Source organism: Castor canadensis, chromosome 12, assembly GCF_047511655.1.
Source record: "Castor canadensis chromosome 12, mCasCan1.hap1v2, whole genome shotgun sequence".
Lineage (NCBI taxonomy): Eukaryota > Metazoa > Chordata > Mammalia > Rodentia > Castoridae > Castor > Castor canadensis.
The window spans coordinates 85,307,982-85,325,083 of NC_133397.1; the positions used below are offsets into that span (position 1 = coordinate 85,307,982).

General features: G+C 36.8%; 1 protein-coding gene across 7 annotated transcripts in view; it reads right to left on the reverse strand.

Annotated features, from left to right (window-relative positions):
* Positions 1 to 17,102, reverse strand: part of Rev1 (REV1 DNA directed polymerase) — an 83,843-nt gene that overhangs the window by 13,984 nt on the left and 52,757 nt on the right. For 2 of the 7 annotated variants that reach the window (XR_002211443.2, XM_020152183.2), the window contains exons 9-12: positions 14,017 to 14,125; positions 9,140 to 9,268; positions 6,075 to 6,229; positions 3,534 to 3,653 (exon numbers count right to left, since the gene is read on the reverse strand). Coding sequence is in view for 6 of the 7 variants with exons in the window: in XM_020152183.2 (XP_020007772.1) it covers positions 3,534 to 3,653; positions 6,075 to 6,229; positions 9,140 to 9,268; positions 14,017 to 14,125 (513 nt within the window). In the remaining variant the exon portion in view is untranslated. Of the gene's footprint in view, positions 1 to 3,533; positions 3,654 to 6,074; positions 6,230 to 9,139; positions 9,269 to 9,734; positions 9,862 to 14,016; positions 14,126 to 15,882; positions 16,056 to 17,102 lie in introns of those variants that run through there. The other 5 variants (XM_020152205.2, XM_020152213.2, XM_020152188.2 and 2 more) reach the window with 5 other exon arrangements.

Below are 17,102 nucleotides of genomic sequence, written 5' to 3' on the forward strand. Positions count from 1 at the left end.
GAGGATGAGGAGAAAGGGTATAGGAGGGTGAATATAATACAAATACTGTGCACACATGAATGTAAATGGAAAATGATACCTGCTGAAACTATTCCAGGAATGGAGGAGGGGGAGATAAAGGAGAATGATGGAGGGGGTGAATTCAACTGATATATTGTAAGAACTTTTCTAAATGCCACAATGTACCACCCCAAGCACAACAATGAAAACAAAAGAAAAACATTCCACAAGATGATACAGGTACTATCGTACTTATCATCAAACACTGGGAAATTCTGTCAGTTTTTAGCAAAATTAAATAGGGTTCTTTATTATCATTCTTAGAGCTTTTAACTCACAGGGCCTTCTACCATGGAAGACTGCCATATGTCTCTTTTTAAAGGAACCACTTGTATTTTGTGGAACACACTTTCAGAAAAGATGAATTACAATGCCATTTTTGGGTCAGGTATAACAATGCAGAAGGCTGACATTTTTGCATACCTAAAATGATCTGAATCATGGAGATTCAGAATGTGCAGATTTTACAGAAGCCAATAGTTTCAACACATGCACCATTTTCTCTGGTGTACAACCTTTTGAAGAAGAGAAGAGGAAGCCAATCTTGCTGCCTCTACCTTTCAGAAATCACTTAATAAATAAACTCAAAGCTATGCCTCCGAGCTTAGCCAGGACATAACCTCATACTTACCCTTTAAGAAATAAAAGTCTTACCAAATGAAGTGGTTCATGACTGTAATCACAACTATTTGGGAGGCAGAGATTTTTGGCTCGAGGATAGCCTGAGCAAAAAGTTTGACAGACCTCATCTCAAATCAATGAGTTGACACATACACAGGATCCCAGTTACATGGGAGGGCTTAGATAGAAGGATCAAAGTCTGAGGTTGACCCCAGGCAAAACTTGACACTACACCTGAAAAATAACTAGCAAAAATGGGTGGGTATGGCTCAAGTGGTACAGCACCTGTGTAAGCAAGTATGAGGACCTGAGTTCAAACCAAGTACTGCCCCTCAAAAAAAAAAAAAAACAAAGGTCTTGCTGGGGACGTAGCTTAGTGATAGAACACTTGCCTAGCATGTGTAAGACCCTCATTTGCTCCCCAGCATAACAAAAAAAAAAAAAAAAAAAAAAAAAAGGAGGGGAAGGGAGGAGAAAGGAGGACAGGGAAGCACAAGGAAAGGAAGAAAGTCTTCCTAGCCTAACATGTGGTACACCTACAATCCCAGCACTCTCTATGAAGACTGAGGTAGGAAGATAATGAATTCAAGGCCAGAATGGGCTACCCAGCAAGTTCAAAGACAGTCTGAGTCCTGTCTCTAGTCGTTTTGTTTTTGGCAGTACTGGGGTTTGAACTCAGGGCCTTATACTTAATAGGCAGATGAACTACCGCTTCAGCCACTCCACCAGCATTTGGGTCCTGTCTCAAAAACAAAGGAAAACCAAAAAAGAAAGAAAAGTCTTCCCAACCAGAAAGCAAATGAAGGTGAGTGGTAAAATTACTAGATCAAGGAGCTAAAAATTCTTTAAACTTCAGTTTCAAAATCTTTACCAGGGCTGGCGGAATGGCTTAAGTGGTAGAGCGCCTGCTAGCAAATGTGAGGTCCTGAGTTCAAACCCCAGTACGTGAAAAAAAAAAGATCTTTATCTAATCAATGGTGTTTCCGAATAAAATTGTGCCTTCCCAGAACTTTATACTGAAGTCCTATACTTTTCAGTATGATTGTATTTTCAAACAGAAACTTTAAAGATAATGAAGGTAATATCATCATAATCCAGTTATGACATGTATCCTTATATGAACAGATTAGGACACAGATTTACAACGGAAGAAAGACAATCCTCAGAAAAAAAAAAAAAAACATCCCTGCTGACAATTTGTTCGTGGAGTTTCGGCCTCCAGAACTGAGACAATACATTTCTACTGCTTAAGACACTTATTCTATGGTACTTTGTGATGGCAGCCATAATAAGCTAAAAGCTAACATAATAAACTCATAGTTTACCTGCAGCTTTCAATATATGACTTCCAACTGATGTACAATTTATAGTGTGTGTTACTAAAACTGTTTAAATTGTGCTAATAAGGTAATTTGCCAGTTTGATTTTTATAAGGCTAATTACTGTTTAACCTCAAACTGACCATCAAAAATATCACTTTTCACATTTCTAACAATAATACATCATTTTAAGCTATTTCCTAGACATCAGGGAGCTTTAAAACTAACCCACCATAAAATGGCAATTGGGGCACTTAATACCTTATGGCCTATAACACAAAATTTCTAAGGCAGTTCAGATGCACTTTTATTAGGCTTAAAAATAATTAAGGCCAGGCATGGTGGTGCATGCCTGTCATCTTAGCCACTCACAAGGTGGAAATCAGGAATCATAGTTCAAGGTCAGTCAGGGCAAAAAGTTAGCTAGACACTATCTCAACAAACAAGTCAGGTCTGGTAATATACACCTGTAACTCCAGCTATTGAAGGCATAGGCAGGAGTTGGAGCCAATCCCAGGAGAAAACACAAGCACTACTTGAAAAATAACTAAAGCAAAAAAGGAATGAGGGTATACTCAGGTGTAGAGTATCTGCCTCGCTATCACGAGGCCCCAAGTTCCAACTCCAGTACCACCAATAAAAATAAATAAGTAAATAAATAAAATACCACTAAGTCTACTTTTAACAAATGAATTAAAAAACTTTCACTATAAACGTACACAGGGACTGGGATGGGGAGTGGGAACTGAGGGTATGGTTCAGTGGCAGAGCACGTGCCTCACATGAGGTTCAATTCCTAGCACCACACTGGAAAAATTGAAAAAAAAAAAAAGTAAAACCTAAGTGTATACAACAGCTGTGCAAAGCTAACACAGGCTGTTTTATAGCAAATAGTTAACTGAACAAAAACAAAATAACTGCAATTTTGCCCCTTGGATTTTCTTCACTATTTAGTTAATAAAAAACACACTTTTCTTCATTTTCAGGTTGTATTTTCCTAGTTTGCCTTATACATTTTCTACTTTTAAAGCTATTTGCCTACTAAGCTCAGAGAATTGTTACTAGTCCTATAGCAAATAGAATGGCATTTTATGGTTTTCTTTTTCAGTTAAAAAAAAAACAAAAACAGTGCTAGGGATGAAAACACAGGCTCATGCATGCTAGGCAAGTGCTCTATCACTTGAACCACACCTCTACCACAGCTATTTCAATGATAATTTATTTAAAGGACAGAAAGTCCTTAGAATCTTTGAAATAAAATAGAATGTATTAGCTGCAAAACTAAAACACACCATCAAGGTCTTGATAAATCAACTGAGAGAATATTCAAATTGATACTTAATATTGTATTTTGAAAAAGAGAAAGCTGAGTGTTGTGGTATACACTTGTAATCCCAGTGTTTGGGAGACTGAGGCATGAAGATTGAGAGTTCAATGTAGGCTACACAGCAAGACCCTATCTTAAAAAAAAAAAAAAAGGCACTTATAAATATCTTTAATAGATAAATGTTTAGATAAAAGACTTGTACTTACCTGGTAGATTAGTAACTAGCTGACCTCTGATAAAATCATCTACTTCATCTGGTTGTAGGTGGTACTGCCCATCTGGTTTAGCTTTTCTAGTTGCCATTCTAGCCAAAAGAATATTAGAACCTATAAAATTAAAAAGGAAAAAAATGTTACTTAAGAAATGCCCACAATTACTAAATTTCTGAACAAAGATATCTATATGCATGTTACCTATCAAATTTCTAAAAACAATGAAAATATACACTTTTGATCATTAAATATTCCAGATTATTACCAACATGATTGCTGAACAGAGGTTTCTCTTTGGTATAAAGCAAGTGCTATTTCAACATCTACTCAGAAGCAGGATAGAGAACAAAGCCCTGGTCTTAAGGATGTGGTTCACAGGAATTGAGGGCAGTGATCAAAAAGTAGTTCACATGGGATCCAGGCTAGATAGGGCTATGGGCTACCAGGCTGGGGAAACAGAAAGTCTAAGAACCAGAAATGCCTCAAAACACTGGGGCAGCAGAATCTTCAAAATGCTGATGCAGATAGTCAGGTGAGGCTCACGGTGCAGATGTGGGCATAGGCCATAAAAGCAGAAGAGGGAAGGGCTACTGAGAAAAGCCAGGGATGTGTGGATATCTGCTGCTAGGTGTGCTTGTCTGTGAATAACATCTCCAGATGTGTATTATCACAGACACATGGAAGACTTAGGTATGAATACATACTTTCCTTGGTTAAATTCACTGAGTCATTAGGAGAAAAAGTTCAGGACAGTCACACCACAATGAGGAAAAGTGGTGAGTTTTTTGGAACGGAAAGGGACAGAGGAGTAGAATATCAAGTGGGATTTTAGTTTCAATTATTCTTTAATGCTTAAACTTAAAAGAATGCATTTATACTATCACTTACAGACTAAAATTTAAGTATGATTAAAACCAAAAAACTATACCTTTGTCTGACACTGGAATGCAGAAAGGAGTAGTAAAGGAGATAACTGAGGAAGTTATGGCCAACAATAGGGAGTAGAAAGGCAGGCCAGCCAGCAACTGCAGCAACAGTGACAGTGTATTAATCTTAATTTTAAATTTTCAGTATTTTTGACATCTTAAAAATCTTTCTGGCTGCTCAGAGTAGAATGCATGCCTATAATCCCAGTACTTGGGAGGCTGAGGCAGGAAGATCTCGAGTTTGAGGTCAACCTGGGCTACTAACTTATATTGCAAGACCTTGTCTCAAAAAAACCTAAAATAAACAAATACAGCCTTTTGCTGGCTGAAGAGACTGCCCTTCCCAAGACTATTTAATTTCTAAGGGCAGTAATCACTTGGAAGCATGCCTCTCACATGCAGGCTAGTCATCCCTAAACACCTCCTTATCAAACTCTCGCACACTAAGCTAGATCTCCTCCCCTTAAATTATCCCAGTGTCAGGTACCAGGTACTTAGAGATCACCCCTAAGACTGAAAGCCTGCAAAGATTACTCAAACCAGCCAACACTAAGCTGTTTCCTCTGTCCTGCCTTGCCTTTCCCTCAGAAACTCCAGTAAAGGCTCTGCCTTGGTTTTCTGCTGCTTTTCTTGTTACTGCCTCCTGACCATCCTCATCCTGGCACTTCTCCCATGGTACTGCAGCCTGGTGTGCCTCTCCTCTAAGGAAATGGAAATGACTCATTCTCCTAGAGGTATTCACCTGTGTCATCACTGTGTCACCTCTGTAAATCCCATGTGTACAAAAGAGACAGGAACTTGAGAGGAAGAAGTGTTTCTGAATAAGAATAGAGGAATAACTATTTGGAAATAATAGTATCAATCTCAGAAAGCATTATCTCTGTCTCTCATGCCTGGAGGATAGTATGGGAAGAATAAAATGGGCTCCTCTGGAGAGAATGGTGAGAAAAGGGGTATCCTCACAGAAGGTTTGAGTACACTGAAAAAGGGAGATGATGTAGGAAGCTTAGGTTTTAAAGTTCCAGGGAGCACAGCTGGAAGAATCTACACAAAGAAGACAGGTGGTGAGAGCAGCTGAGTAAACAATGTATAAGGTTCAAAGACAGAATGGAGAGGGAGTGGAGAGAGACTGAAGTTACAGAGAGCACTGTCAGTAGAGGAAACTGGAGGGCTGAGAATAACAAGAACTAACCTCCAAATCCACCACCCTGCTTTTTAAATACAGCTTCTGTTCACTCTTGGAAAAAAATGTATTTACAAGTACATTTGAGCTTTTCCCATTTTTGAAGAAGAAATATTCCATGCTTATCAAGTGCAAGGGCTTGAGTTAAACCCCAGTACAACCAAAGATCAATGTAACAACAACAAAAAAAAAATTCCAATTTGTTTATTGCAAAAATATTCTATCAACACTTAACTTGCATTTCCAACATTTTTAGGTTATGTTCTACACAGCTGCAAAGAATGCAAAGAAGTGTTTTAAAGGAGAGTTCCACCTCTGAAATACATTGTAAATTAGTAAAAACTCCTTAAAACCTAAGTAATTTAAAGGATCTCAACCCAGCTATTTTGAGTAAAATGAACAGTACAAGATAAGGCAGATACTAACCAATTCCAACAGAGGCAGCACATTTAGTCTTGTCTTTGATTTCCATTCGAATAGCATTTGCAAATTCATCAGGAGTAAGTCTGGTCTCTGCAAGGATTTCTGTGATATCTACCAATGCTTCATCACAACTGACAGCTTCGATATTATGAGTGTAGCTATCAATACAAAGCAAAGACAATGAATCACAGCCATCACTGTCATCTGGTAGACACAAGTGTACAAAGCCTTTTTTTTGGTTCAGTACTGGGGAGTGAAATTAGGGGTTCACACTTGGTAGGCAGGCACTCTACTGCTTGAACCACTCCTCCAGCTAGCAAAACAAAGCCTTTTTGTATCTTTACATTTAAGGCATTTTAAAAATACTAAAAAATAAATATAAATTTAAAATTGCATTTTAAAGGACTTGGACAAGTTGCCATTATTTTACTTAACTTTCAACTGCAAAGTTAATTAATTAGTGTACTCTTTTCCCACATTAACTACCAAAAACTTAAGCAGAAATGATCATACCAGTTTCTCTATGCTGAGAAGACCTGTGTAAACCTTTACATAGTTGTGAGGTAGATGAATTTGATCTGTCAAAAAATTTAATCTTAGAAAATTTCAAAAATAGCTTATAAGAAACTTAGGAACAAACAAAATACAAAAATAAGTCCAGTAAGTAATTCTTTAGGAAAACAATAAGCTTGTTCTCCTAAAACAAAAATACCACTATTAAATACTATTCACTATAGCAGACATAGAATGCACTAGGATAAAGCAGTCAATCACCCCCAAATGCCTGTCCAGGAAAACTTGTATTTATCCCCAACATGTGGAAACCTTAAGAATTCTTCTTTAACATCTCATATAATGTACCCACATAAAGGACTTGTCTTAATTAGCTAGAGAAAAGACAAAAGACACTTCACAATCAAGTATGTGCCTCAATAATTTACTTGGTATTATCCACTAGGGGGCTAGTCTTCAACTCTCACCTAGACCTTACTAGGTGATACAAATCACATCAAAATATCTATTCATTCAAGAAATGAGTATGTATTATTTAGGCGTAAATAAAGAATGAAATTTTAAGAACTAAAAGGTAGTAGGAGAATAACACTGAATTTTTTCCCCCAAGAATAGAAACATGCCACTAAAAATGTCTTCACAGATTAAAATTCTATCAGCACTAGCTACTATGAGTAAAAGCTCTCCCTTGAATCCTTCTGGCCTCATGTACAGTCCAGCAGTCTACTGCAGGGAGTCAAGACCCAGAACATGGTAGCACCACTGCTCAGCTCAGTGGCCAATTCCTAGCCCCCATTTGGATCTCAGCTTTTGGAACAGGACTTAAAGCACTTGGTAACACCAACATTCTTGCATTTGAGATTTAAGGACAGCTGTGATTGCAACTTGTTTACCATTCTGCACTCAACACTACATATTGGTGCCAGATAACTTAATCTTTCCCATACTAATGTAAGCTCCCACAAGAACAGCGATTGGACATTCTTTCTCTTGGTGAGACCATCGGCATCTAGCAGCATGCTGCTAGATTAAGTATACTAGATTAAGTAAAGCGTGTGTACTTAATGGATACTGATGTTCAGAATAAAGCATAAGAAAAAGGAGGCAAAGGTGAATACAGTGGTAAGAAGTATATCTCTTGGAATGTCAATAGAGCCTCAGGACCCACAAAGTGTGGCTTAATGTGTAAGTTGCCTCTTTTAGTTTTTCTTCTGGTGAGACAGGGGTTTGAACTCTGGGCTTCATGCTTGCTAAGCCAATACTCTACCACTTGAGCCCTTTTTGCTCTGGTTATTTTGGAGATGGGGGTCTTAGGAATTGTTTGCCTGAGTTGTCCTGGGACGGCAATCCTTCCCCAATCTCAGCTTCCTAAGTAGCTAGAACTTCATGCGTGAGCCACTGGCGCCCAGCTAAGATACTTCTTTTGATAAATAAATTTTCACTGGAGCCCAGCCTAGGCCATTGTTTACATCATTTGTGGCTGCCTCTGATTTACAAACAATTAAGCAGTTGTGAACAGAGATCCTTTACATAGAAACCATGCTGTCCCCTGCTTTACAGAATAGGTTGGCACATAACTTTTTAAAATCTTAAGTTTTAACTTAATATTAAATGTACCTACACAGCAAATATTTTAAAAATTAATCTCCTTTTCTCAAGCCAACTAATCAATCATTTCAAAACTACTACATAAAAACTCATCATTGAAAGCATGCATAATGATTTTAAGAAGATAAATGTTTCAAACTGTCTCTACTTGTTACCAACCCGTCAGTTCTAATTTTATTTATCTATTCATTCCTTCGTTCATTGATTTATTTAAGATATGGGGTCTCACTATGTTGCTCAAGCTGGTCTTGAACTCCTGGTCTCAAGTGATCCTCCAGCCTCAGTGTCTTGACTACCTGGTCTGTAGATGCACACCACCACCCCCACTCTCTGAGTTCTAATTTTAAACAAAACTTAATTAAAATGTAATAGAGAAGAACAACTAGGTTAAAGAATTCCAATCTTTCGTATATCTGGTTCCAGGGGAATGAAAACTAGGACCACAAACTACAAGTTATATAGGCAGAGAATCAGATTTTATATCACCATCAGAAGCACCTGAACCATGCTGGCAATACAAAAATGTCCCTTGAGAATGAGCTTCCCAATTACTGAAACTTTCCAAAGAAAGAATATAATCATACTGGGATGTTGAGGGAAGGGCTCCTGGGAGAGATAAAAGTCTAGCATGACAGGTGGCAGTGGCTTAAGCCTATAATCCGAGTTACTCAGGAGGCAGAGATCAATAGGATCTTGGTTTGAGGCCAGAATGGGCAAAGAGTTCTTAAGACCCTATCTCAAAAATACCCAACACAAAAAAGGACTGGAGCAGTGGCTCACATGGTACAGTGCCTGCTTAGCAAGCATGAGGTCCTGAGTTCAAACCCCAGTACCACCAAAAAGAAAGTCTAGCAAAACTAACCCTGACAGTACTAAAGAAAACTGGACTATGTTTAACAGTACATAAGCAGGACAAGACATGAAAACAACAATATTATATTATGTACCTTGCCAATGTTTCATACATCGTTCGTGCAACTTCTTTATATGCATGAAAATCATACGGAACAGCTTGGAGATTAGGACACAGCTGTTTAGCGTGTCCAAAAAACATTCCATTCTTAATGCCAACTTGTCTAGAGAGAAAACAAAACACAGTGGAAGTTATACTAGAAAGTTCTAAACTGAAAACCAAGCACCAAATATGTTGATAGCTCCCCATGCCACTAATAAATATTTCCATTTAACTCCCTTTCTCATTAGGGGTTAACAACAGGCATTAGGAACACTTAGAGGTTTGTTTCCCCCCAACGGAAAACTACACAATTGTCTCAGTAGAGGTAAATGACTTATTTTTGGTCTATATCTGAAGACTTCTCCTAAGTCTTGACCTCTGGCCCCTTTGCAGAGATGCCAGCATGCCATATGCTGGTGATATCACAACCACCAAAGAGCAGGAATGTGCTGTCAAAAAGGTTTTCTTCCTCTAATACATGGCACAGTTTGGCCAGGGTTCATCCCCCAAAGACAAAGAATATAAACGCAAGAATTACACAAAACAGTGCTATGCGACAAACAGACAAAATGTACTCATCCTATTACCACCCAATTCCCAATTGACCAATTCCATGCTCCTGAAGTGGCTCCACAGTGGTTGAGATGCCAACAGCATTGTATATGGTAGGACATCACTCTGGGCAGGAGCCAGGGTTCCAGAACTTTGAGGGACCTGATTGAAAATGGTAAATTTTAAATCTACTGCGTGTCTCAAATGCCCCACATTACCTTTGATATTTGGAGCATTTGACACAAAACTATAATTATGGAATTATATGTAATTAGTAAAATTCCATTTTATCACTCTGTCAAGAAAAAATATAGTAAAAACACAAGCAAAATAAAGCAATTATTTCACCAGATTACATATTATTACATAATATGGTCATTGTTATTCTATACATTCATTCAATAAATATTTACTGTCTTCTTAGTATGGAGAAACAAAAACAGTCTTCAATTACTCAGGTCACTGAAACCCCCTCAGTATTCACATCACCACTGAGAGCCAAAAAGGAAAAACCCTCTAAGTTATTCATAAGTAAATGCAAAAATCACATGCACTTTTTACGTACACAAAAGCAAAAGTAAACTATCTCATTCTTAAGTTCCTAGTGGATAAAGACTATCTTATAAGAAGGAAAAAGTGATAGTAAAGGAAGTGATAACTGATAACAAAGAAAATAGTAAAGAAAACAATTCTTTTGATCATTGAACAAATACTTATGCCTCAGGCATTCTGTTAGGTGCTGGGTATAGGATGGTAAACAAGAGACCTGATGAGGATGAGTTCTGCACTCACCCAGCAAAGCATGGATTATGGTCAACAGGTTGACTAGTGCAGGGAAGAGAATAAATAATAATTTAGATATGTAGAGAAACATATAAGTTTAGAGAAGTTATCAGAAATGATTAAAACAGAAAAAAAGGAACATCTACTAATATATTCATGAACATTTCCCAGACAGAAAAGTTTACCAGTCACTACATACTATAAGAAAGTTACAAACGAAAATGGAAAACCAAAGAGGTTTCCCATAACTAATGGAAGCAAAACACATTCAACCAATGTTTGGGAAATTAAGATTTGTTACACAGAAAATAAATGTGTAAAGACAAAAATGCCTGAAGTGACCCTTTAATATACTTGGTTATGTATTCTCCCCAACTAAAATCCCATGCAGGACACATTACCAATATTATACCTCATATATGTATGCTGCAGAAAGGTAATTTATTCCAGATTTTTTTGGGGTGGTGGGGTTTGAACTTAGGGTCACACACTTGCTAGGAAGGAACTCTACCACTTGATCCATGCCCCAAGTCCTTATTCACAGATTTAAAGTCCTAAAAGCATACTCTTTCTTACAATATCCTTTGATCTTATGATGGAATTTGGTATCAGACAATATAAAAAAATTGACCACCAAATCACTGCTACTGTTCACTCAACATAGTAAAAGACTTTCATACTGCTATATAACAACAGTAAAGGGTTCTTACAAAAACACATGAAAATAGAGGTTTCATAATTACTTGGTTTAGAGGGACAGGGGGGTAGAGGGGGAGAGGTGGCCCAAACAATGTATACATGTATGAATAAATATAAAAACAATAAAAAATTACTTGGTTTAAGAAATCTAACACTTTAGGCAGTCACTCTACCACTTGAGCCACTCCACCAGCCCTAAATCTAACATTTTAGAGTATGTGTACATCATTACCTATTCATCACTCATATCTACTTCCAACTTACTATGTACATAGCTTGCTCTTTATAGTAAGTATGAGCAGAACCATTAAGAATGATGCACACTGTGATCTACACACACATTCCACCTCTGTACAACTTCTACAAACTCATATTCCATCCTTTGCTGACTGCATTATTAGTTTATGTCAATTTAAAACTCAAGGACAAGGGGGTGTGGCTCTTGTTAAGCAAGCTCAAGACCCTGAGTTCAGTTCAATACCCAGTAACACCAAATAAACACAAAACCTCAATACCAATAAATGGGATGGTTATCCCCACAATCTAATCTACACTTCAACCTCAGAAACATTTCTCTGATGCAATTATTATACTTGTTTAAAAGAATTCTTCAGAGAAGGACAATATATATGTTGGACAGACAAAAAATTCTTAAGGGTTATCAAGAAATTGTTTTGTAGATACCTTCATCAGGAAAAACTTTCTAGCTAATGGAAAATCACAATTAAAGGACAAAACCCCCTAACTATAGCTGTGGGTTTGTTTGGTTTTGTTTTTTCAACTGACACACAAATTCATTTTCACTTCTTTATACATCTCTTCAAAATTAGTATTTTCCATTTAACTGGCACTCATGTGACTTTCTACATAGTATTTGGTGCTTCTACAGTTACTATCACCTCAATTATTTTGTAAGGCCTTCAGCTTGACTATCACCATCTGTGAGTCCATATAAATGCACCAGTCAAACACCAGAGGTCTACGGCCTAAATACTAATTGTGGTTCCTAAAGTCAAAGCCATCAGGAACACCGAGACAGCCTTGGGACTCCCCATTCAGCATTCATCTTTTTGAGGTGCTGGTGCTGAGGGAGACCCTGCAGAGGAAGCATGGCAAGGGTGCAGCTCTCATTTCACCAACCAGCACAACTCATGGATGTACTTCTTGGTGTCATCACATCTTCCAGACACTGAGCTATGTCTAGCTAACTGTCTAGCTATGGAAACCACACATCAAGTGCCTATGTTAAGAAAAGGTAATACCAACAATCCTAAATGCATCTGTATTTCACTTAATTATCATTTTTAAAGTAAGTTTCAATTGTCTAGCCACATTATCAACTGATAAAAAGATTAAAGCAGAGTCCCATTAATGAGAAAGGTGGAGCCTGGGAGTAAAAGTTGACATGTCATAAATCGGTAAGAATTTAACATATTTTATGCATGTTTGAACATATTTTTTAACTTAAATTTCCTTTTAATAAATTAGTGAAATTTTAAACAAATAACTTAAAATTATAATTGACGATATTATGCTGAGCTTAACTATTTTTTGCTCATATCAGACTTACATGAATAACTCCAACTCTGAATGAAGACTGAAAAAATATAACTGAAATAAGACTGCTTCGCTTCATAATTATTGAATATCTTAAGACATAACAACAATCTGTGCTCAGTCAGTTGTAAAGGTAAAAATGTCTGGGTTTTAGCTAGTGGCTCATGCCTGTAAATCCTGACTACTTGGCTTGAGAACATGGAGTTCTATTTTGAGGCCAGACAGGGCAAAAAGTCCTAAAAAATCCCATCTCAACCAATGACTGGGCCCAGTGGTGTGCTCTGTCATCCCACGCTACTCGAAAGGATGAGATCAGGAGGATTATGGTTCTAAAGCTGGGTGTGGTGGGACATGCCTGTCATCCCAGTGACAGTAAAGAAATGTAAGGTAGGAGGATCAATATCCAAGCTGGCCTGGGCAAAAAGCAAGACTGTATGTCCAATCAATATAACCACAGCAAATAAGGCCGGAGGAGTGATTCAAGCAGTAGACCACTTGTCTTGCAAGTGTGAAGCCCTGATTTCAAACCCCAGTACTGTCAATAAATAAATAATTGAGTGAGTAAGTAATTGTATGTCCGGTCTGGGTTCAAATATTGGGAAAGAAAAAGGACGTCTCTAATTAATTCCCTCTGCATTTACAACCATTAACTGGTTACTTTTAAATGATTTTTTTTAAACCTGAGGGACATATATGTATTTCCTCTTGTATTGAAACAGCTGATTATAAATAGGGTTTAAGGTTATTGTAAGATAAAGACCTACACACAGTTGTTGCTAACAAGTTGATAAAACTTGTATCAATATTAGTTGAGATTATTAAGTATTATTGTAGGAAATTATTTGTTTACAATTTAAAAGGCAATCAAATTTTAACAACAAAAAAACCCACCCAATTATCAGTTTTACACCACAGGGGTTTTTTCTTAACTATAAAAAAGACAATTTACACTAATAAAATAAATTTTTTTAAAAAATAAAAAGCAAAGATTGGAATATGAGACCCTGTCCAACTCAAGAGAAATCTGTTTAATTTCTTAATAAAAAAACAGTAATGTCAATTTCTTTTTCTACTTGTAGCTTCGTAAGTAGCTATTAAATTATTTAAAGTTATTTAGAATTTGGTGGAGGGGGGCAAATGAAAGGATTAAGACTAAACGTATTTCTTCCCATTTCCTATTTATAATATACTAAAATCCTGCCTGGAATGTCTGAATCTACATAAGATTATAAAAACAATTAATTATTAAGAATTACAATACACTTAATGTCAACATACCTGGCTTCATAACTACAAGAAGCAATTTCAGCCTTTGACAAAACAGAATCAATTCCATTTGTTTGTGCACAATCTTGATTCTCCCACATTGATGAATCTGGTATATCTGCTTTAAAATAATAAAATGTAATGATTATATGTTAAAAACTGATTTTAACTTTTATTCAAAAAATTTGTCTTCCATAATTTTCATATACAAACACTTAATAAATTCCAAATACAGTTATCTCATTATCTCTTTATTTAATAAAACTATAACTCTAAAACAGTTAGCTTCCATTATATTCTTCATCGGCAGTCAAATAAAAACCTATCACAACAAATTCAAAGTATCCTGTTTTAATAATAAATTAAAAAACATGAAAAGATAAATGTAAAATATTTAATACACAGTCCCTTGAAGTGGACAAGGATGAAAAGTGGTCAGGGATATGAACTCCCTCCTACTGCCTCAGGACTGTAGAGCTCTCTGTAGTGGAAAAAAGTTAATGGAAAATACAAGTTTCTTAGAATGTTCCTTGCTATTTCCTAAAGGGACTATCTGCAGAACTTAAAGCTAATTAACATGTTCATCAAACATCAAATTTATATCAGCTGTTAGATCAAGTAGTCATTTAGTAGGTCACATACTATGGAAGTTTCATTCTAAATTTTAAGCTTTTTCTTTTAAACATACATCAGGTAAAAGAACTTCACAACAGTATTTCCCCACCCAGGTAATTCTACTTTTAACAAAGCATATTCAATTAAAGTGCAATCAGAGTGTCAACTGCTTTACAGAACACAACTCTAGCCTAAACAGTACAGCTCATCAGTATCTCTTAATGTCAAAACCAAATTTGCAACTTTGCACAAGAACATAAAAGCACATGGTCTAGAAAGCCTACTGGTTACATGCCACTTCTTTAACTTCCATACCATTTTAAGCTTCACTAGTAATTGAGAAATAGATTAAAATACAAGCTCAGTCATAGGTTTTGGGATAATTCTATTAGATTTTAAGAAGAGTATGCACATGCCACATTCTAAAAACTCAAATCCCAGCCATATCTCTACTATATGAATAAAAATACCATTAGCAAAATAAGACCAAAATATACCACTGCAGCTAATTCTACACAAACCTATTCTAAGTACACGGTAACAACACAAAGCTAATGAATTCAGCATTTTGCTTCTGATTATTTAAGAGATTTAAGTGTTCCAGGAAAACTCAGCCAAGTTAATGTGCCACCAGACAAACATGGAAAAGTATCTGGCTTCATCTGGTAAAATAACTTTCTCATTTAACCAGTAATCATTAACATCTTTTACCTAACTATGCAACCCATATAGAGATTTCCAAATTCTAGCACCCATACACAAACAACATAAATTCAAGTCAAACTCAGAACAGACATCTAAGTAGGGTCAAATTCTACTTACATCAAAAAATAAAAACAGCAATGTACGTAATGTGGGCTATGACTTTTGATAAAATGTGAACATATGCCAGTTACAAATTCAAGACCGAAGGCAGAGCAGATTATTCAATGTGTCTGCAACAGTCCACTATTCTAATCTATAAGAATTTCAGGACTGTCAGTAATAGAGTCCAACAAAGGGTGCTACTAGACAAAAAAAAAGTATGTGGACACCTGCACAGCCACAATCAGTTGTCATTCAAAGTTATAATCTTGAGTTATGCCTTAAAAATCAGGGAGTTATATGACCTTTATATTTGAAGGGCTAAGTTAACTTAAGATTCTCATCTGGAAATTACAGAAAGCTCATGCTTGAGGCGAGAACAGAATGTAGTCCATGCGCCCCCAACGCCCTGGCCTGAGAGGCAGCACCATTGTGTTCCTCTTCACTGGGCTGGCTGACCTGTTCCACAGTGCAGCAGAGTGCGTGGGTCCCTCCACCAGCGGAGTGAGTTGCTTCATGTGAGATTCAGGGAAATGCAGGGACACACTGTCCTCACTGGAGGGCAAAGTAGAGAACTGCTGATCAAAACTTGACAAACTAGACGGGCACATGGAGAATGTGGAGGAACGGTTGGAGAAATCAGAGGCCAGGACCCAAGTCTGTGAAAAAGAAATCGCTGAGAATAAATCTATGACTAATACGATTTTTTAAACTGTTCTTTAGAATGAAAACTGAAGTTGTTGAAAGAATAGAAAACATCTGCATCCTGGGAATTCAGGAGGGGTAAAAGGCCCCAACCATGAAATCCAGAATATAAATGGTTCCAAATGAGATCATCAATGAGAAGTGTTACTACTGAGGACTGCTCATGAAGCAGTTTCCAAAGTAAGTCACAGATGGATGAGATCCCCTAGTTTCACTGGTCTAGTTAGGTTTTGAGTACAAGGATTAAGAAACCAAAGTTTCTAAAAGGACTAAAGATGTTTACTTGTTTCTAATACTCTGTGTAGACATGTAAGCCAAAAATTAGAAGTGATTTTTTTTTAAAGCTAGTGTGCAGAAGCCAAAGATTCTAATTTCTAAATTGACCTTCAATATTTTTACTTTTGGTGACATGTCTAACAATGACCCAGAGAAGGAAGATCAGGGAAAGAGGAACAAAGGCATCGGAAAAACAAGCTCTGAGCACAAGGTTAGTTTAAAACAAACTTTAAAGGATGATCTATTCCTTTTACATGTAGCAAATATTTTGGTAAGCCCCAGTGAGTCAAAAGGCATTTTAGGTTATGTGAATGACATCAAGTTAAAGCATGAATAAAATAAAGTATTTCAGTCACTTTTTCTAGTGAGAGGAAAATTTATTTTTGACGGTTTTCAATGGAAGTGAAATTTAAATATTTCTCCTAACATTTGCCTTCTGGTGTACCACCCACATTTAGAGGTGAAGGGGATGTGAATTATAAAAGGTCATTAAACCTTATGAAAACCCAATAACCCAGTAGTTACACTGATGAAGATAATAAAGTAGCCAATGACAATATGGTGGTAATAAATCATTTATGTTCAGACAGTGATGGAAAGAAAGACAAAAGAGAGAACCAGGTCCCTGTTATTCGTGCCTGCTGAGGTTAAAATCTAGATGTAGACTGCTGAAATAAGGAAGTGTGTAGCAAATTCAG